The 22236-nt window shown below is 45.4% G+C and overlaps 1 protein-coding gene across 2 annotated transcripts in view; it reads left to right on the forward strand.

Moving 5' to 3' along the window:
• schip1 (schwannomin interacting protein 1) overlaps positions 1–22236 on the forward strand; it is a 161701-nt gene that overhangs the window by 107076 nt on the left and 32389 nt on the right. Inside the window, exons 1-2 of one of the 2 annotated variants that reach the window (XM_073493569.1) lie at positions 6512–7197; positions 8825–9613. In XM_073493569.1, the coding sequence (XP_073349670.1) occupies positions 7186–7197; positions 8825–9613 (801 nt within the window). In that variant the 5' untranslated portion in view covers positions 6512–7185. Of the gene's footprint in view, positions 1–6511; positions 7198–8824; positions 9614–22236 lie in introns of those variants that run through there. The other variant, XM_073493570.1, reaches the window with a different exon arrangement.

Genomic DNA, 22236 nt, shown 5'->3' on the forward strand with positions numbered 1-22236 from the left:
AGGACTACTTTATAGCAATATCGAATTTGAAGTTGAAGTTCCTTTTATTAGTCAGGCTTTTACCCGTATGCAATTTCCCCTTACATAAGGCCGGCACAAATGGGTGTTTAGCGCTGAATAGCCGTGAACCAAAAGAGAAAGCCAAACTTTTTTGTAGGACAAGATTACATCGATGATAGAAAAGACTGACGCCAGGCAACCCGTTTTCTTCAGTGGATATATCTGGACAATATCAGGCTGTCCGTGAAAGCTCATCCTGACTTCACCACAGGTTTGGATGCATATGTGTCCTAAACTGCAATACCCCGACAAAACCTATGCGCTATGCGCAGAGATAAGATTATTTTCACATTGAGGTAAGGTTTAATAGGGGTGCCTCAGTAGTTCAATTGGTAGAGAGAACACCTCATGTACATGTCCTCACCTCAGTAGCCCAGGGTTCAAATCTGACTTGTCGGCAAACAGAATAAATATATTTGTCCATACTTGGCCCATATAGCAAAAAAAACACTTTATATATGCTTATTTTCTAAAGTAGCAATCATAGTATTATATTCTTCAAATGTGCAAGACCAGTGTGTAGCAGTTTTACCACTTCAGTACTTTTCTATATAGTGGTTTTTAATTTTTTAAGAGGGTAGAGTATTTAAAGGGGGAAAATTGGTTGATTTTTTTAAAATTGGGATGATTATTTTTTAAACATACAGCATCTGTGGGAGCCCAAACTGTGTTGAAGTACAGACTGTGTCAACAAAACACAAAGGTTTATTTGCTCTTTTAGCCGAAACAGATGTTCCTGTTTTTTATTTCCTCAATAAACAGTCAAATGCTCTCCAGAAAATGCATCATATCGCAATATATATTGATATCACAATCTAACTTTATACACACCATATTTTATCCTTGTCACCCACTCCTGTGCACTTCTCAGCAGGGATATGAATGTATTTTTTAAAGGCAACTAAAAGGTTCATATCCTTGTTAACATAAGCATGAGACAATGACGTTAAGTGGACTGATTTTAGTGGTAAAATGTGGCAAAATCACGTCTACAAACTGGCTTCTAGGTGGCTTGAGCAGGTTTTGTAGTCTGTGATTGAACTCCTTTATACAGACAAGATTGAACAAGAGAGACACAGAGAAACCCCCGGTGTTTTTCAGACAGTAAAAGGTTGGTAAATGTTTACAGTTTTCCATTTACCCTTACATGTAGGCATCACTCTTGTACGGTCTAGTACATCGGTCTCTTCTTGGCATTAGGTGATAGATAAGGAGGTGTCATTGAAGTGATACAAGGGAATACATTAAAAAGGGTTTTTGCGGTGGAGAATAAAGATTTCTCTCATGAAGGGTTGAAGGAAATGCCAGGATTGGTTCTTCTCTATCTGAAAAAGACATGACAGGGTGAGAGGCCTGGCTGTTGAGTCCACTGTCCGTCCTCTCCTGGCCCCCCCATGTCTCTCATAACCAGTCAGTACATTTCCCCTCTGCAGCTCTGGCCTTGTACCACAGTCATGTTTCTGACGCTTCATTTTCTGTCGTCTGGTTTTCGGCCCCAGTCTTATTTCAAGGTGAGCTCTCCCCCTCGGCCCCTTAGAAGAGAGAGGGAGAGAGAGGAAAAAGTGCGAGGGAGAATCCTCCAAGGTCACTTTCGGTGTCTCTCCGTTAGAGTTGGTGAGTTCCTGACAAGGCGGAGACAGTTTCAATTTCTCACCGACTGTCAGGAGCTCCCTGTTTTTTAAACGCCTCTGAGACAGATATAAGCAGAGGAAGATGTTGCCCGACTTTTACCGTATTATCTGAGGGGCATTCTTTTCTCCGGCCTTATCTCTCTGTCAGAAATGGGCCTTCAGTGATTCCTGCCAGATAGCTGCTGCTGCTGCGGATGGACTGTTCAGCAGGCAGATAGAGCAAAGCTTTCCCAGATACTGTAAATCTAGACCTGGCTGTTTTTCCACATGTTTCTGCCCCTCGGTAATTGGTAAATCCCATTGACTGGCAGTTTGACAGAGTTCGGGGGGAAAAAAAACAAAAAACACTGGAAAGATTGTTCCTGTGCGCCTTCAGTGCTGCACGTTGAACTTTCCTTGACCTACCTCTTCGATCAAAAGCACAGTGAAAGTCATCTGTCTTCTTCCAGGTGTGATGAGAGGGCTTTTATGTGACATACGGACATCTTCATCAGGCCGCGCTGACTTCAAGCCTGTTGTTGCTTTTATTGTTTGGTGAAACACCTCACCGAGGGGAAGGATGCCATGTCAGAGCTGGTTTTAGAGGCTTTGACGCTAAAGGGAAATGGGAACTTCAAAGAGAGCAAACTGTGTGACATAAACTACACTGGCCCCCTGTTGACAAGCTAATGATAACTTCATTTCCTATATAGTCCTTGCACGTCACTTAGTAGCTTATCATTCTTAGAGGCATTCGGTTAATTTTACAACTCTTCACTTTTCTTCACTATGACCGATTAATGTTTGAGCACTTAGGGAGGAAAAAAGCAGAGGGGAGGAGTGGAGCGCCTGATAAGAGTGTTGAAAGCAGCGGCGGGGAACGGCGTGGTAGCAATACGCTGTACTCCCTCTGACTCTTCTTTGGGGAGATCCCCACGAGTGCTGTCCTCGCTGTAGTGTGAGGAGAGGCTCAGCCAGGGGTCTTTGAAGTACTGCTCTGTTATGACATGGATGAACTCATTTGCGCTGCTATTATACAATCAACGCACCACGTCGGAAGACAGCGCCCTTTAAACAACTACAAAAAAGTTTGGAGATTCCCCAACATCGCCGGAGTACGACACGTCGCTTTTTTATATTTCCACTCAAGACACGCAGATCCGGTTCCTAATCACGACGCTTGTTTAACAAAATGCTTTGGAGTGCGTTTTTACTCCTTCCTTCTGCGGATGAGATGGGTTTATCACTGACATTTAACTTGATCTCCATTTTGGAATATGTAAATTGCCAGCTGTTGCGAGAGGAAGCAGAATGCAACATGAAGATGTCATGCCACGTTGCCGTTAACCCCTCTTCAGCTCTGACACCGCAGCTGCCATCTGCGTGTGTGCGTGTGTTAACTCGCATGTCTACGACAGTGTTTTCATCTGGCAAGAGGAGAGCAACACAACATGAAATAGATGCAAATGACAATTTACAAGATATTAGCAAAAAATCTGTTGTCTATTTGATCAAGGTGAGGTCGTTTTCTAGCTTCCACCGTGCAAAACCAAAAGATATTGAATGAACTAGCGTTTATGACAAAGAAAAGCAGCAAATCCTCACATTTAAGAAGCTGAAGCCAGCTATTTATCGCTTGAAAAATAGCTGAAATGATCAAATCTAAATATTAACTGATTCATTTCCTGACAGCTTTACTACAGTTCAGTATTAAAGACATAATATGTAACATCTGAGCATTTAATGTTTAATTTGGAAGCCTGTCCCTCATTCTTTCTGTGAAACATCAGATGATACTTCAGAGAGTGAGGAAGGAAGTCGGAAAACGTAACATGAAGTAACATTTTGAACATCACCTCCTCCTCACATATTCCTGCCTGAGTCACTTACACATATTTTTATCGTCAATGGTGGTTGTTTAACAATGAGGACAACAACTCCCACGATCCCACGCTACCTCAAGACATCACCAGTCCACGTCTCCTGTTTTCATTGAGAGATGGGTCCGTATGGTGATTTTCCAAGGCTGTAGTTAATGGTGTTGTTGTACTGGGTTGCATTAGAGAGTTCTTACATTCAAACATTAGAAAAGTGTTGACTACAAAGGCAGGTTGTCATTAGTGCTTCTGGTTTATAGATTGACGGAGAGATTGTGAGCTCCTCATGCACTGCCGGGAAATCCTACAGCTCTGTTAATCTAATATAGAAGTCTCTGAGCAATATGTGGTATTTGATGTGTAGGTGTTTGATGATCCATTTGCCCTTTGTGCTGTCGCTGACTTTACAAAGGAACATTTTATTCTTGTTCAAAGGAAAGTTATATGTTTAATATGGCATTGTGCCTAAATTGTGCTCACCGTTAATGGCGACCCAATCACCTGAGTAATGTACCTTTTTTGGCAAACCATGGATATATTGAAACTTTACATTTCTTTATGGTGCAACTTTATGTTTCTTTAGGTTCAGTTTTCAACAACTCTTTGCTTATGGTCTGGTTAGGTTTGGGCATAAAAATGACTTGGTAAGGGTTAGGACTAGAGCATGTTTTGGCTGGTTCTGTCACCACAAACAGCTGGAAATTGTCCAGACATTCGTCAGAAATATCCAGTTGTTGCCACTAACACAGCTGGAAAATGTCACGCTGTGGTCCCTTGCTTTAAAAGAGACATATTCTGCTAATTTTCAGGTTCATAATTTCCTTTTTTGGTTACTACTACAATAGGTTTACATGCTTTAATGCTCAAAAAACACATCAGTTTTCTCATACTGTCCAGTGCTGCAGCTCTGTATTCTCCCTCTGTCTGAATGCTCTGTTGTAGCTCCTGTCTCTTTAAGGCCCCTCCTCCTGAATACCCAGTCAGCTCTGATTGGTCAGCTCACATACGCCTGAGCCTGCAGCTCACCATGTCCTCCATTGGCTCTGTCATGTTGTCAGCTTCACTTCTACCTTGAATATCGGCATAAATTATGCACATGTGAGGTGCCTGATGTCGCAAAGTCACGGATTGAAGGCGGGACTACTGACGAGGCGTTTAAGGAGCAGTGTTTTCTGTGGGAGAGAGGAGCTTCTGCTGGTGCAAAGTTTGGACTTTTTAACTTTCAAGATCTTTTACATTGACAAGAACATATAACACACTGAAGGAAAGGAAAAATACGAAATAGCTTAATAGGTCTCCGTCATCATAAGGTATTGTGGTAATGCTGATGTGATACGTGTGACACATTTGAAAATATCTGTGGTTTGCAGAAACTTAAAATGCCAAAATTGTATTGTCTGCTCCCAGTGGCTCGACCCAAACTGAACACTTTCACTCTCACAAAGGTTTGTCTCTATTGCGGGGCTGTTGCACTGGATTGCATTCGCTGGTGCAGGTGTACCACTGAACTGAAAGTGACAGCCCTCGCTTTAAAGCCAAACAGCAGATATAACAACAGGATCCCTGAGCTCCCTGGGGGGGATTTTTAAGTATTAGCTCTGGAAATATTTCTAAATTCAGAAACACCAGGAGTATGTTTAATAATTCACCTAGATAGTTTCAATCCATCTCTCTCTCTCTCTTTCTCTTTCTCTCTCTGCCATTTTGCAAGGTCAGTGGGTGCAGAAGGTTGGGCTTTAGTTGTGTTCTGTCGTCGTCACTTTCTCCTCGGAGCTGCAGGCTGCGACAGAGAGCCGGCTCGTGTAGAGAGAGAGAGAGAGAGAGAGAGAGAACACACAAACCTGAGTGTGTGTGTGTGTGTGTGTGTGTGTGAGAGAGAGAGAGAGAGAGAGAGAAGAGAGAGAGAGAGAGAGAGAGAGAGAGAGAGATGAGCAGGAGCACGCTTGTTGTGCGCTTATAGTTTCTAGTAAGTCTTGTTTCTAGGTAATAACTGGGCTGCTGCTGCTTGTGTGGAAGCTCTGGGAAGAAGGAAAAAAAACGTGCGCAAGCCCACAATATAAGCGGACGCACTTTACTCAGAGCCTTTTTATTTTCCAGCTGACGTGGGAGAGGGAGAGAGAGGGAGAGAGCGCGCAGGCTGGACTGGTGGTTGGGCATCTCTCTCTATGTGTGTGTGTGTGTGTGAGGGAAGAAGAAGAAGCTGGCGGTGACCTGCTGGGATTTTAAGACATCTACGTGATTTCTTCTCCTCCATCAAGACTCCTTTTTCTTTTTTCTTTTTTTCTTGGCTCATCTGTGGACAGACTACACACTCAGAGCGATGACTGGACTGAATCATCCGCCGGCTCTCTGTCATTTCACCAGCGAAGACAGCCTCGCCAGCAGCACCAGCAGCAGCAGCACCATCACCACCACCGCCCGCCCTTAGAATATAAGGCTGCCGTGAATAAGTCAGCATCCTCACCGTTGTCTAACAGCTGGGATTTACACTTTACAATGTCTTGAGAACGCGACGGGGAGGCTACAAAGATGATGACAGTGAGTATGCGCTCGTTTATGACGCCGCATCCAGGGCCACTTTTAGCTCGTTCGTGCTCCTAACGCAGGCGGTGACTTCCCAATTTTGCCCCCGATGATAGCGGATGGAGTTGGGGAGAGGAGAGGAGAGGAGGAGGGGTGGGGGTCAGTGTGGTCACAGCTGTGATGGGTGTCATCTATCCGCGTTATGGTGTGTGATGTTGGGCGTTTCTGTCCCCGCTGTTGCCGGGGGTGATATCAGGTTCCTCCTGGGACTTTTTTGGAGAGGGAACATTACATCATGTGAGGAATGAACAAGAAACGCACGCGTGTGATATATATAACCTGTCTCGAGATCGACGATCATATGTTCCCAGGTGCGATCACGCAGCTGTCATGCGTGCAGAGGTGCCACTTGGAGTGCGCTCGACGCACGCAAAGACTGGGCGTGTGCGTTGATGTCCCCCTTGCGAGCCACCCAGGAGAGACAGAGAGAGAGAGAGGACGAGGGGCTGGAGTTGTGTGAGGGGTAGTCTAGTCTTTGACATAAATTAAACGCCCCCCCTTCCCCTTCCCAAACACCCGCCAGGCTGCGGGGTGGGGAACGGTGCAGCTGTCAATTTGCATGTATTTGTGGCCAAATCCAGCCTGTACGGTCTGCCTGCCTGCCTGCCTGCCTGCCTGCGCCTCGGTTAGTTAATCCCACAGCGGATCAGCTTTAGCACCGCTCCAGCCTGCCGTCCGTCCGTCTTGCAGCGCCTTCCTCCCCCCTCTCTCCCTCTCTCGTTCTCTCTCTGTGTCTCATAAACAGACACTTTAAATGATTGCATTATTTTAATCGGGCTCATGTGACCGCCGCGTATTGACGCGATAATATCTGGGAACCGGAGCGCCGCTCGAGGAACGAGGATCGGTGGGCGAGATCTGAAACGCGATCGCAGCTCGGATACTTCTTCTTCTTCTTCTTCTTCTTCCTACTTTGGAGAAGATAAAACCCTGAATCCGGGTGTTTTTTTTTCCTCCAGAGGCTGGTAGCCTACTTGAAGGGTGACAAAGCCGAGATGACAGGCTGGTTCACACACCGCGGGGACTGGTGACCGCGCAGTGATCCAGCGCGTTTGATGAGCACGTCGGTAAGGCTGTTCTCCGCTCTGCTGGCTGATTTATATATTAAAAATAGAGCTTCCATGCTATATTCTCAAGCCTCAGTATCTTCTTAATCGTGGCCGTCTTTGGGTGATTTCAGAGCATTAGGCCATAAGTAGGCTGGTAATGTTGTGTGCACTTAAGTCCTCCCCCTAAAGCCACAGGGGCTCCTGGAGTTTGTCATGTCCAGAACCACACAGATAGTTGGAAATCATCCCAATGAACTGAATATGGGTTTTATTAAATGTTATTACTGCCTTTATTGAAGGATAACAAGCAGGCACTGGGAGGGAGTGAAATAACTGAGGGTCCCAACACCCCAACAGCATTGCATTATGTTGCCAAACCTAAGCTGAAGACAGCCTGCCACCAGGTAAAAGGGAAAATGTGGCTTTGGTTTGTGCATCCTCACAGCAGCTTTGCTCCCATTCTCTTGGAGCTGTTGGCGTTTCACGGAGAAATGCAAGATCCTCAGCACAAAGTGGCTCATGTCTCTACACCGCATCAGCAATTTGTGCACCTAGTCTTCCAAGATGCTGAGTCATATTGCTTTTGCCCAACTTAGATCTGCTCTGCATTGCCCTTTGACGTCAACAGCCGGCGTCTGCACAGGTGTGGTCTCTCTGAAGAAAGCTTATCATCACGAGGATGATGCTGTGTGAACCGCAGTTTCCTCCTCTTGTGTGAGAGGCAAAAACAACAACAACGGAAAAAAAAACCTACTGTAAGCCCTCGTGGTCTTTACCAGTAATCAGCAATCTTCATAATTAATTTCCTTTCCAGAGCAGCTCATAATGTGGATCAGGCAGGAATGTGTCGTTAATTTCTCTTTGCCCTGAGAGAAATTTTGCTGCTCCTTGCTTTTCATTAACTTTTAAAAGTGGTGTGAGGCACTATGATAATGCACTCCTGTGGAGAAAAGACTGATAACTCGGCGAGAGGAGGCTCGGGTCAGGTGGAGATTTGTGGAGGGTTGTAAACAACGCGGACGTTTTCATTAGCTGTGAACTAATCAGTCAGCCGGTGATTGGGGGCTCGGCGGGAGCATCGCAGTCAAGGTTAGACAACAACAACTCTGGACTCATCTGTCCGTGTCACAGTTTGGTGTGCTGTTGTGTATCAGCGTGTCGGTGTCACTCACTCTCACCCCTCATAACACCCTGTTTTGTCCCTGTGGTGCTGTGCAGATGTAGCAGTGGGTGGTGGGAGATTACTGTGACACATCCAGCCACACGGACTCCGCCTTCGCTGTGTGTGTCAAGCGTCGCACAGGCCCACACACACGTACACATTCACCAATGCAGAGGAATGTATAATCAGTTAACACAGGCTGGTACAGCTGTATAGCAGAAGGCTGGTCAACGAGTCCGAGAGAGACAATGACGGCATAATTCTGTGCAGAAAAGGAAGTTCCTGCGGGACAGGAAGTGCTTTGTGGTCTCCGGTTTAAAACCACAACACTGCTGTGACTAATCTGTGGCTTCACACTTCCCTAAATTCTCTTTTCATTTTTCTCATCTCCTTCCTCCTTCCCTCTCTTTTCTTTCTCTCTCTCTGTAAAACTCTTGTTCTACCTCAAGTTCACTCCTTTTCTCTGCTCCGTTGTCGTTGCAGGATTACCGGGAGGATGGCATGGACCTGGGGAGTGATGCATCCAGTCGCTCCAGCTCCGAGTCCAACTCCAACAAGGTCACGCCTTGCTCCCCTTCTCTTGACCTGGCCACTTTGGAGGACTACAAATCCTCCCCCTCTCTGGACCTGGTCACCTTAGAGGACTATGAGGAGGACGAGGACTACCAAGAGTACAAGAAGAAGGTGATAGAGGAGTGGGAAAGCGAGTACGGCGAGGACTACACCTCTCCACAGCCTCCTGGTCAGGAGGAAGGCGGTGGGGGCGTTGTGGGGGTTGATGGCCTTGGCGAAGGCTACAGGAAGACAGTGAACAGTCGCAGCCTCGCTGAAGAATTCCAGGAAGTGAAGACCGTCCCGCCCCTCCCGGCCCCCAGCGGACGCACTGCTACCTCAGCCGCAGCCGTCCCAGAGGAACTGAAACAGAACGGCAATCTGATTTTGCCCCGGAGCGGCCAGCTCGACTCTCCCGGTACACCACAGGGGTGCACAGGGACTCCCAAGCCCAGGCACCGCAGCTCCAGTCAAGGCAGGGGGAGCCGCAGCACTGGCGGGGGTGGTGGCGGTGGTGGTGGTGGTGGAGGAGGCAGTGGAGGGACTGGGGGACGGATGGGGGGATACAAAGAGGAGGAGGGTGTAGAGGAGGAACCTCTGCCCACCATGGACTGGGCAGCCCTGGAGAGACACCTGGCTGGGCTGCAGTGCAGAGAGCAGGAGAACCAGAACCTCAACCAGATCCAGAACCACAACATGGGCAAGACTAACTACACCTCGGTAAGTGTCTTCATGTGCCCGTCTGTCTGGGCTTTTTATGCTTTTCTGCATGTGTGTCAAAGGTTATCTCACATCACTTTTCCTCCCACGCATTGGTGGCATCTGTAAGCCAGCAGTGATCCGTGTCAGATGGACCCTGGAAACATGAGGTCAGGTTAGCTGGAGTAAGGAAGAAGGATTAGTCAGCTAATGTAGCGCTAAGCTATGTGGCACGGCCATAAACGTGACCATCATCAAAGCCTGGACTGGAGTGCATCGGTTCAGAGTCCAACAGTGCAAGTAAACTGGACTTGGTTACTCTCAGACATGTTGGTATGTCACAACCTGCTGACCTTACTGTCTTGTATCTGTTTAACCTATTTTCAAAAATCTGGATGTTCTTTGTTGTGGCCATGTGGTGTTTCCACCAGAAGAGGTCAGTGTTGCATTGACATTCTGCAGAGAGCTGCTGCAGGCCTTTATTACCACACCAGCAGCTCCAGACCTAAAGACTGCTTTGATTCACTTATGACATCACTCAGTCTAAATCGCAGCCAGCGGTTTATGATTTATTGTTAGTTTGTGGGTCTAGAAGGGTGTAGCTTTAAAAATGTTTAGGGAGGAGCAGCAGAGGATTGCTTACAGCAGCCACAGTTTCAGTGCTTTCACTTGGCTCTCGTGTCACTGAGTAAAAACTAAGCGAGGGCAAATGTGTGTGTTGAGAAAAGGGGGATTGCTGTTCTCTTTTGGTATGCAGGCACCAAGACCTTTTCCTCAGTGCACACAGACAATGGCTGCAGCCAGTGCCATTGTGAGTGTGTTGTGTGTGTTGTGCGTCTTTGTTTGTCTGTCCTGGAGGCCCCCTCTGTCTCCCTGAGGCATGTCAGGAATGCAAGCGGGAGACGTGGGGGATGAGAGGAAGGAAAGAGGGAGGAAAGGACAGGAAGATGGTATCTTTAGGACCAGGCACTTCGGGGGCCACATGGCTCGTGTGTTTGCGTCAATGCTCATTACCTGCTGCCCGTCCTAACCGAGAAGGTCACCTCCTGGTTTAGGTTTAGTCTGGGGAAAGTCTGCTCTCCCTCCGTCTCCCTCTCCCCAGGCAGTGGGCTGTGATATAATTGACCTGGGTGGAGGAAAATCTCTTGAAAGAGAGCCTCTGTCTAAACATGTGGCCGCCGTCATCTGCCTGCACACACATTCACACACATGCACTTCTTCGCTCATTCTCTGTCTCTGCTGGTGTCCCACATGTGTGCACATGAAGGCACCGTACACTAGGCCTGGTGTGGGAGATAGAGATAGCCCAGTCCTGATGGCAATAAAGTGCAGCAGCTTCCAGCGGTGTCTCCTATAACAAGAAAAAACCGACCCGGGCCTCAGATTTTGATGGCTCTGTGTAGATAAGAAACTGGAATTAGCCGTGTAATCCAACCTGAGCAGGGAGCAGAAGAGATAGAGCGGAAAAGACGGGAGAGGAAACCTCATATCCTGGACAATCCTACCCTTAAAATCATTTAAGTGCTGTTGCTACTTCTGTCCAGGATCATACCAGACAATCCATTACCGAGCTTCTGATGTGCGTCCTGTCCCCGAGCTTTCAGGTATGCTAGCACTGACCCTCTGCTAACCTGCTAACAAGAGCACAAATGCAGTCAAGTGTCAGTTTAGAGACTGAGACATTCCCACAAGACGTCCCCGGTGTCTGTCTATGTCAAGGGGCATCTGAGTTTCTTAATTCTTAAATTTGCAGGACTTAGCCGACACCCTGGAGAAAAGGGGGGCTGGTGCTTTTAAAATGTTGTTAAATATTTAGTCATCCACTCAGGCGGGACGCACCACCGGCGACGAGATGATGCGCGTGTTCATGTACGGAGGGGTCTGTCTGTCTGGGATGTTCGGCGGGGTCCAGAGGGATGGAGATATTCATGCTTCAGTAGAGCTTCAAAAGCATCTGTGCTTTTTAGAAAGACGGGACACAGCGAGGCTCAGAGCTAATAATCCATAGCGGACGCTAAGTGCCTGGAGACGGGTTCAGCCGGTCTCCAGTCAGATGCAGCAGCTACAATATGCCATATACACACATATGCTTATATATATACAGTATATATATATATGAACATTTACACATGTCACTCACATTTGACTTTCTCCTGTTGTCCTGTCCACATCTCCATGGCAACAGTCCCTTAAACCTCGCCTGTTGAATCACAGAGTCTGCAGGTCTTAAAAAAGTTCATTTATAACATAGATACCACTCTCGTGTACGTTCATCATGAAGCTATGGCCAGCAGCAGGTTATCTTAGCGTCGCATAAAGACTGGAAACTAACAAATCCACGTACCAGCATCTCTAAAACTCCCTAATCAACACTTATAATATCATGTTTGTTTAATCCAGTCAAAATCTGAAGTGTAAACACAACAAGTTCTGGTGTTATGGGGCATTAGTGCCGGACTATTCCCTTATAATTTTTTGCAAATAAGTCAAATTTCAAACTGTTCTTTCGACTGTTCACCCTTTCAAAACACTTACCAAGTACAGCTGCATTGATTTTCCACCACACAATCTTCTGTGTGCTGCACTAATAGATTGACATGGACTACTTCCCTTCATTTATTCTGCATTTTGAATCAATAAACCAGTCATATTGGAGCAGGTGTGTTTAGTTAGGGTGTGGTTTCTGGCTGCTTCAGCATCTGTCTGCAGGCTGTGGGTGTGGGGTCAGGAGAATTCATGAGGATGAAAGGCACGCTGACCTGTTTGTAATTTGTTTCTAATGAACTCTGGAGTCGCGTGGCAGAGAGCGTCCCACAGGGACCTCAAGTACACCAGGGGTAACACTAGCGCTAACCCTGCGTTTAGCACTGCACCCACTGAAAGCTAAACAATAATATTATTCCTCTGAGCTGGGCTGGAGGTGAAAAAGGCAGAGATGGGGTCATTCTACATGAATGGATATCCATGCTCAGAAATCTACCTGTGTTGTCTAAGGTGCACACTGGAAAAGCATAAATTCATGCCTACAGGCTATTTCTTTTTCAATCTCAGAGTGCACACGCCCAGACTTACTCACACAATTTAAAAACACCCCATGGGCAAACTGTGGTTATAAAGATAGGGCCTGTGCTGAGACCTGCAGCACCACTCCTACTTTACAGACAAGAGCTCACACACACACACACACGAACACACGTCGACTGAACTGAACTCCGAACCGTGCCTGAGCATTTACGGCAAGCGTGAGTGCATAGCTTCACACGAAACAAGCACTGGGAATATATCTGTCAAACAGCAGGCACCAGTCACACCGTTTAGGCAAAGGTTTCACACACTGACACACTAATGCCTCGTGACATCTGTGAAATCCATAATATACATATTCATACTGTACAGTAAAGAGATTAAGCACATTGCCCCTAAATAACCCTAGAGCCTATTTGGTTTCGAACATTTTTGGGAATTTGTCCATTGTCGCTGTGAAACGGGCTGCAGTGTAATCCCTCTGGGCATATGCACTTCGTTAGCGTTCATCTATAAAAAGCGTCTATATTTCTGCTGCCAACAGGCTCAGATTTTTATTCTTAGTGTCTGACAACATTATGGAAAGGATCTCTACATAGAAAAACAGCTTTGTTAAAGGGCAAGATCCTTTTTTGTGTGAGAATGTCAGGAGAGGCACAGACGTCAGAGAAGCAGTTGTGAAATAAAGCTGCAGTATGTGCCGTATTTAGAAACACTTCTGGTTATATAGTCCTATATCCCTGAACTCTAAGACGTCTAGATGTGCTGTTTTCGATTCTCATAACTCAAAATACAAGCCTTTTTCTGCTCTAATGTTTGCAAATACAAGTGTAACCAAGAACCAAGAAGGTGTTGGTGCTTTTTATTTTGTTTCTTTGCGTTACTAACACAAGGTTTATCCGCCCCAAACAGCCAGATTAATTTACTGTACATTAGCCATAAGCTCACATAAATGCTCTGATTTTAGCGCTCGCCAGAGACTCCGGATCTCTGTTTTCTTTTTCCCCTCTCCTCTCTCGAACGTTACATTCACGAAGTAAAGCTCATTTCACCTCCAGCTCCGGTCAGCAGTCAATATAGCGGGACATAAACACCCGACAATTGAGGTCACCTCCGTGGATCGCTGCTGCAGTCCGGTTGATAAACAGGAGTGAAGATAAGATTGTTGTGTTTTGATTAAGAAAAGTAAAGGAAGTGTGTTTTACGATGATAAAACTACTGATTCTGCAGGCCACCAGACTTTTGCTTCCAATCTCATGTATTGGACTACTTTCAAATGGGATCCAGGTTGAAAAATACCAGAGTTACACTTTATAAAACACAACATCTGTTCACGTCAGTCACAACAGTGATCTTTTGTACAGTCTTACCATCTTGTACTTAAGCACAGCAGGACTGTCTTCTCATGTATTGTCTTGTTTGGTAAGGTCTGTGTAAATGCCATACTAAACTATATAATTTATGTAATTACATATTTACAAATGTACCTTTGTCCTATCCAGCTGAGGAAGTAACCTGTCAGTGACCATCTACCTAATAGGAAGGCGCTGCTCAAGCACACCATATAAACAGTAAAAAAAGGCCAAGAGCCGAACCAAATTGTACAAGTGTGGAGCGCTCTGCCTCAGAAAAGCACTCAAGGGCTGCAGAGAATAAAAGACTGAGAAAGAAGCGGAGAGTGGTTTGAGAAAAGAGCAAAAGCAGAGGTTTCTATGTTTCCCTCTTTTCACTCCGTGCTCTGTGATCATGAACAAGTTCAGCAGTTGAACTGCGCTCGCAACCCTCCACTTACAACCTAACTACCACCTTCTCTCAGTTCTCAGACTGTATACATAGAGGGAGAGGCTGAGAGTAGTAGAGGGAGGAAATTGTAGGGTTTGAGAGGTCTTGAGTGCTGTTATAGTGGATATAAATAGCCAAAAGTTAGCATAGGAAAACAAAGCAGTGGAAGCATGAATTTAGGTGAGAAGAACTTTTAGATGTAGAGAGTGATAGGAGGGATCAAAAGGGACCTGCTGGAGGAGGAGGGAGGTGAGAGTGGGCTCAGATTTATGGTTTGAGGGAGCCAAAAGAGGCGGCAAGAATGGAGAAGTAGTCAACGTATATACGGGTAGAAGTGGGAGGAGGCTTCAGAGATGTTGGGGCAGGGCTTTTTCCAGGTGTGGAGAACGCCTCTCTGAGGCTCTGGTGTCTGGTTCAGCCCACATGGCTTAACCACTGTTCCTCATGTGTGTGTGTGCATGTATGTGCCGGTACCAGCTGATACACGCCCGGCCCTCTGCACACCACAGCTCACACACACTCGTCTCACACACACTGCCTCAGCTTCAGAGTCGAGCAGTTTTCTGTCTCCTATTAGTCCACACACACAGGCAGGCAGGCAGACACTCACCTCACTAAATCACAAAGGATATCTTTTTCTTCTCGTGGTATCCTGACAGTCTGCCAGTGTTGGTGGATGTTTTTTATCCCCTCTTCTTTTTTCATCAGTGGAGTATTTTTCCTCTCAGCTTAACCTTGGATTCCTCACAGGAAGTCGGGCACTTAACTCAGGTAAAGCTGAAAATGACCTCTTGTGAAATGTGTAGAAAGTGCTTGCTGTTTGGCTTTTCAGACCCTTTTGTACATTAAATGCGTGTGATGTGGCTGTAGTCAAACCAAGACAAAACTTCAGAGAGTTCAGACTAAAAGTCAGAGAAATGTAATTATAGCCTAGGGCACTACATTCCTCTGCTTTTGTGTTTGTGTGTAACAGAAAAGTTAAATATGTGGAGACATGAAGTAGAGCCAGCTGCACATCCGTCCATGAATCTCAGGTTCCTCACTCTACATGACCCTAACAAAGAGCAGGTTCATGCAGGCTGACCATATGTTGGTTGCTACCTGGCAAGGACAGAATATCATCAAATATGCAGCGCACGTGTATTTGAATCCTGTTTTAAATAAGCAAAGCTTCGTGCTACACACCTGTTTTGAATGTTCCTCTACCTTGAGGTGCTGAGGAAGCGTGTGACACACCAAGCAGAACTCAAAGAACTGGCCCGAGAGAAAACCCTACTGATCAAAATGTCTGTGTTGCCTTTGGATACCTTGTGACACACGCTAAGATTTGCACCTGCACACACACCAGAGAGAGTGCGTGCACATACTTTCTGCGCATTAACCTGCATGGAGGAAACAGGGAGGCCGTCAAATCAGAAAGACAAACAAAAGCATGCAAATGAATTTGTTTGGAGGGTCTTCATGTATACACGTGGAAAACAAATCAAGGAGAAGTCAAATAAGAAGGCGCAGCTGGCCTTGTAGCTGATGGTCTTTTGCTTGAGGGAGCAGATACGGCAGAAGCAAAACATTAGAACAAACTACCTTAAATGGGTAAAAATCTGATTCGGAGGGCTGAGCAGCCTGTCAGTTAGCTCCCTCAGCACTGGTGATTCAACACACTCAATCAGCCAAATGTGCCCGACGGCCAGCTGTCTGCTTGGAGTGTTAGTTAGGCAAAGAGGCAAAGATATACAGTCGTGTTTGTTGTTGAAGTGAGGAGCCCAGCATGGCCTTCAGCTGAAGTCAGTTTGACAAGTCAGGCTGTCTGTTATTCCATGTTTTGTCTGGAGGGGGTACGCACCTGCACGTGCACCTGCATGTGTAAAATCAAAGCTTTTGCTATTCAGATTGACCTGCAGGCTAGTTGGTTCTGTTGCATACAAGCTGTAACCAGGGGAAACGTAAACATTCAAGACATGACACGGGTTATAAGGTTCAAGACAGGAGTGGTGCCGTCTGAACTGCTCTTATCTGATGTCAAAGTACAGTTTAATCTGCTGCCTGGTAAACTCTCCTCGTCTGCACGGGTAAACAAATGCAAAAACACTCAGACCTGTTTGTGTTGATGAGTAATGATGACGCTTAAGGTGCAGAAGAACTGATAAAGACTTCCTGTTTGGTCACTGGAGGTGTGCTTAGATACATTTTGAGGTACTTCATACTTCATTTGTATGGGTAACTTTCACTTTTTACCAACTTGATGAGCTAACGTGGTATCTTTCCTCTTACTTTATTTTAACAAAATTATGTAGAAATCTGCATTTTATGTGATTTGGCGCCCTCCACAGTTTCTGAGTACAACACCGAATACAAATCCCAGGTCTGTAACAGTTTGTCAGATGTAATGTAGGTGCTGACGACAAAAAAACTCATTACGTCATCACAATGTCATGTGTTGAAAAGATGTAAGCAAACATGTATGTAACTCTGTGATCCTACCCTCTCACTGCTGTCACACGGTGCAGAAACAAGTGACAACACAAAGCGCAGCCCACAGCTACACATTCCACCAATGTTTGTCTGGTTGATCATCCTCATTGATACGCAAAGAGTCACACAAACACACCCTCTTCCTCTGATTCACCCAGCCATGATTCGCAAAGTTCAAGAGAGTCAAACCCCTCTTCAGCATGTGTTATATCCTATCTGCCATGGAAGTCAGCTTAGCCTCATGCCAAGCCTCGCACTCATTTTTCTACACAGCTGCAAATCTCCACCTTCTTCTTCTTCTTCTTCTTTTCTTCTCCCTTTCTCCCAGACATCTCCTGTTCTTCACTACCATTCCCACTCCTGTTCCCTGCTAATTGTCCTCTTCCTCAAGCTGTCAGGAGGCATTATAGCCTTATGTTCTCACAACGGCAAAATACAGCAGGAGACCATTTCCCCCTCTCCGCCCTGTGAAAACTATCAAAGAGGGGGCGCAGGCAGTGAGTGGCAGAGCGTGCTGTGGAGGAAATGGGGATTTATGTAGCAGTGAGGAGACGGCCTCTAATGTTATAACTTCCTGTCAGTCCTCATACTGCAGCGTCACTACAGAGCCGAACCGAATGCACACACACAACTCAGGCTGGCCTTATAAGTAAGAACGAGGCTGAAGGATCGGAAAAAAAGAAACAAGGTTTATTGAGAGAAGGCAACAAAAGAGGGAGAGCTGGAAATTCAGAAAGACGGTTTATGTTTTCTAGGCAGTGAAGGATTTTAAACTGTTATCCATCACCTCTCCTGTCTGTTGTCGGAGGAATAAAGGGTTGAGTCACACACACACACACACACACACACACACAGGCCTGTATTTGTGTGTGTGCTTGCGTGGACAAGTGTGCTGCTATGGGTGGAGCTGAAACATGAAACACTGGTCTTCTCTGCTCCTAATTACAGAGCAGTGTGTGTGTTTGGGTGTGTGTGTGTGTGTGAGAGAGAGAGGTAGAGAAGTGGGTTGTGATCTGGTCTGTTTATATCGGGCTAAAAATACATGTTTAAATCATGTCTCAACACCCACACAGACCCCAACAAAACAAGGGTATTTTTGCCTCTGTGTTATCTAAGATGTCTGTTCGTGTGTGTGTGTGTGTGTGTGTGTGTGTGTGTGTGTGTGTGTGTGTGTGTGTGTGTGTGTGTGTGTGTGTGTGTGTGTGTGTGCATGTGTGAGACAGAGAGAGAGGGGGAGCAAGAGAGGGAATTTTTGCCAGGTCATGCAGAGAGCTTCATCTGTTGCTGTAACAGAGCACTTTTATCTCCTCGCAGACTCACAACACACAAAAAAATCATTCCATCAGACTGAAGCAGGGCTGCAGCTAACGATTATGTTCTTGATCAGTCAATCGCTTTGTCGGTAAAACAAAGCAGCAACTGGAAATACATTGGATAGTGAAAATCTGGAGGAGCGTCGGCCATATTTCAAGGTGAAACAACCTATTTGATAACCAGTTAGCAGCAGTTAGACGACAGCTAACATTAGCATTCAACCACTTTCTGGGTAACAGTGCATTGATAGTGTTACACGACACAATGCGAAAGGCGTAGATTAATTCTGAACATCTTCGACACATTTAAAGCAGTGAAATGACAACCATCTTTCAGATTCTCGACATTTTTACGACTTGGGAACTGGAACACTTGCAGTACGAAATCAAAGCTGGTCAGAGGGAAGATGGCCGCTATATGGATATGGTCTATTGACAGTCACAAGTAGGCAAGTGCGCTACTAAAAATATGCCTTAAACGTGAAATTGACGATGAAAACCGTATGAATTGCTGGTAAAAATGTCTGTCCCGTCTATAGTTCCTGGCTTAAAGATGCAGTATGTAAGAATTGGCCACCTGTCGAAACTGTTGGTTGAAAAAAAAAATGTTATGGAACAGCTCATTGATTAATGGACTAACCCTGTCCCCCTAAAACTGTAGATTAATCAACTAATTGTTTCAACTCAAACCAAAGTCAGTTCTCTCTCCCATTTTCATGATTTTTCTTGTTTGCTCTCCACAGTTTTTATCTGTAGTCAAGACAACAAGATGCACGTCTCGTCCGTCTCAGCTGCTTATTATTCACTGTGACTCACAGCTCCTGCTTCTTAATGACTTTATCACTGCACACGTTTAGTTGGTGGTCATCTACTCATTTACTCAGCTGGTCTACAGATTCATTGGTGCATTTGAACATGTGAAACAAATATTAATACAGCCCGGTGGTCACAGCATGCTCAGTCTTCCCACCACCAACTGTAGACAGTCCTCATTAGAACAACCTCTGGTGGATGATCATGAGACTGAGCCCACACACACACACACATACACACTCATACACACACATGCACTCCCTGGCCTTCCACATCAGTTCCTCCCTGTCAGAGCGAGCTCATTACTGCCAGAATCTGGCCCTCACACTGAGCCAACCTGCTTTGCTATGCAGTGTTTTTACACTGGCACAAAATGTCAGCTCGCTAAAAGCATCTGTGCTTCCCCTCTCCCCGCTGCGAAGGAGAGCGAGGCAGACTAACAGAAAGAGAGGGGAAGGAGGAGGAAGATGGAGAAAAGTGGTGAAAAGAAAGCAAATGTAGCTACACTGAAAGGCCAGCGAGAGAGAGAGGAAGGAGGGGGTAGATGGCAAAGAGGCTGAAAAGAGAGAGGGCAAGCTGTTTGTCAGAGAAAGGGAGGAGGCGTCGCAGCATGGCTGAGAATCCTGTTTTTTCCATGAGCTGTACGGAGTGTTACGGGGCATTATTTACCACCTACAGTATCATTTCCAGCTCACTCGAGCAGAGTGAACCACCATGTTATTCACTCTGTCATCAGCGACTTATGATTAGGTGTTTCTTATTTCTGTTTGCATCTATAAATATGCCAACATGGCAGAGTTAAATACACAGAGCCCCACATGAGTGGTGTTTTGATGTGCGGGAAAACGAGAATGAGACGAGCTGAGCTACAACACTTCACCTCACAGCGAGAGTGACACACATAACAGCAATTTCTCCGGCTCTGTGCAGGCATAAATTACATACCGCTGTTGAAGTTTGCCATTAGGATCAGCATACAGCTATGTTTTTAGCAGAAAGACACTTGTCTTTTAGTTCTTAGAGTAACACCACCCAGACGAACATCTCATTATGTGGCCGGTGTGTGGGAGGCTGAACTGCAGTCTGCCTGTTGTCTCCTCCTGTCTCCAGTTAATAATCTTTGTTCTGGATCTTCTTTGTGCTGATTTAGGCCGCTTACATAATCACAGTTATTGAGTTTGTTTTGCCGTCGCCATTTAACGTGGTTAATACTCGTTATGATTTGAAGAGTCAGGAGCTACATGCTTCAAAGTCTGGTTTGTGTCAGATATTGTTTTCTTTTCTCGTGCAGATAAAGAGGTGGTTTCTCCGTCTCCACCTGTGCTGTGACTCATTGCAAAAGCATGTGAAGGTCAACAGGGAGGGGGGTCTTCAGGGTGACTGCTGCCATGGTGATGGAGGAGAGAAAGAGGGTTTGCCGTGGCTCAGAGATGTTGAACATCAAAGTTTGTTTTTGCTCCGGTGTATGCGTGCATTTGCCTCAGTGTGGATCCGAAAGAGAAATCAGCGAAACGCCTTTGATTTAATGCATCTGAAGCTGTAAAGATCTTGATACTGGAGCTAGAACATGACATCATTGACTCACATCTACAGGGTGTTGGCTTCTGTTTGATGTCGTTCACCCGTTAAGCCTGCAGACCCACTAAAATGGTTGAGCTGTAGCTTCACCTCGCTGCTCATCATGTAGAGTTTTGATGAATCTGACTGAAATGGAAGGAAATCTGTCCGTCTCACACTTGGCAGTTGTATTGCTGAGGACCTGAGATGAAATTTAAGAGTTTCAGAGTCTCAGATCAGCAGATATGCACGTGATTGTGCTGTGAAGTCCCAACAAAAGTCCACAACAAGTCACCAGTTATTATCCAGCAGTTGTCAGTCAGTAGAGGGTAGAAAGTATACACCGGAGCAAATATACAACAACAGCCCTGTTGGCTGATGTATTAGCTAACAGCTAACCTAACATATCCAGCAGAAACACAACAACATGAGATTAAATTGGAGAAAAGATCCGATGACTTGCCATATGTTTGACTCTCTTCGCCAGCCGCTTTTTAATCTCTCTGCCATTAAACGCTCAGCTTCACTGTTTCCCCCCTACTTACTGTACGCCTATAAACTCAGCGTAAGCTTAACAGTGCTTTTACGAGGCCCCGTCGGTAGCTTTCACTGGAAGAAAAACAAGTTTATCGCAGGTCAATGTCATGCACAGATAATTATATCCAAGGTTAGTGTGACAGGATGGGCACTGTTCCAGTCTGCCCCAGCTTGGTATCACGCAGAAGGCCAGACCAGAGCCGGTGATGTGCGGGCTCGAGCAGAGAGATCAGAGCAGGGAGCTCATCGATCCACTTCCAGGTCATTAAACCCAAGAGTGGTCTTATCGGGGGGAAAAGCAGCGTCACCCAATGGAGATCAATACCGGATAGAGAGATCTGGCCTGAGAGGAGGGATGAGATAACAGGAGGTGTTTGCAGCTCGCTACCTTTCCAAAAAAAGACACAAATGAAAGCTTAAGCAGATGTATGATTTAATTGCATCAGGATGTCACATTCCCCACATTCTGGTGCAAAGCTGTTCCACTGCTTTAATGGGAGTTTTACAGTGGAGGAACATAAAACGTAGTGCCTCGTTCTGGATGAAACAGAACGTGCTGTGAAAGGGTTAGGGTGTATTAGTGCCAAAATAATTAGCTGAACAACCAACTAGTCAAAAAGTAGAAATTGAAGTTTTAAAACACGATGAATGGTTTGAGTATGGAGCAAAAATACCCCCAAAAATGTAGAATGCAATTTCTAAATGTAATGGCATGGTGCTTATTGTAACTAGAACATCATTGTTTGTTTTACGTTGTTGATAGACCAAAACTGTGGAGGCCCGAAAATGCCAAAATAAAGAAATAAATTGATTAATAACCCAATTTCATATGTATAGTCGATCGGTGCACGCTGATGTCGATCAACAAATGGGTGAAAAGTTGACCCCATAACATGAAAATGAATGACAGCTCCCTCATTTCCATACTGAAGCACAAATGCATACAGAAAATAAAAGAAAATAAAATAAAATACAGACATAACTTTGTGGGATCAAAAGGGCAAATAATATAGAAAAATATTTCATTATACATTTAAAAGTGAATAAAAAGATAAATAAAATTTAAAATGTAATGGAAAAGTAAATAGATACAGAGGAAAATCAAAAGAGGAATATACATTTTTGTTAATTTTTTATTATAATAGG

Source organism: Pagrus major, chromosome 2 (assembly GCF_040436345.1).
Source record: "Pagrus major chromosome 2, Pma_NU_1.0".
Taxonomy (NCBI): Eukaryota; Metazoa; Chordata; class Actinopteri; order Spariformes; family Sparidae; genus Pagrus; species Pagrus major.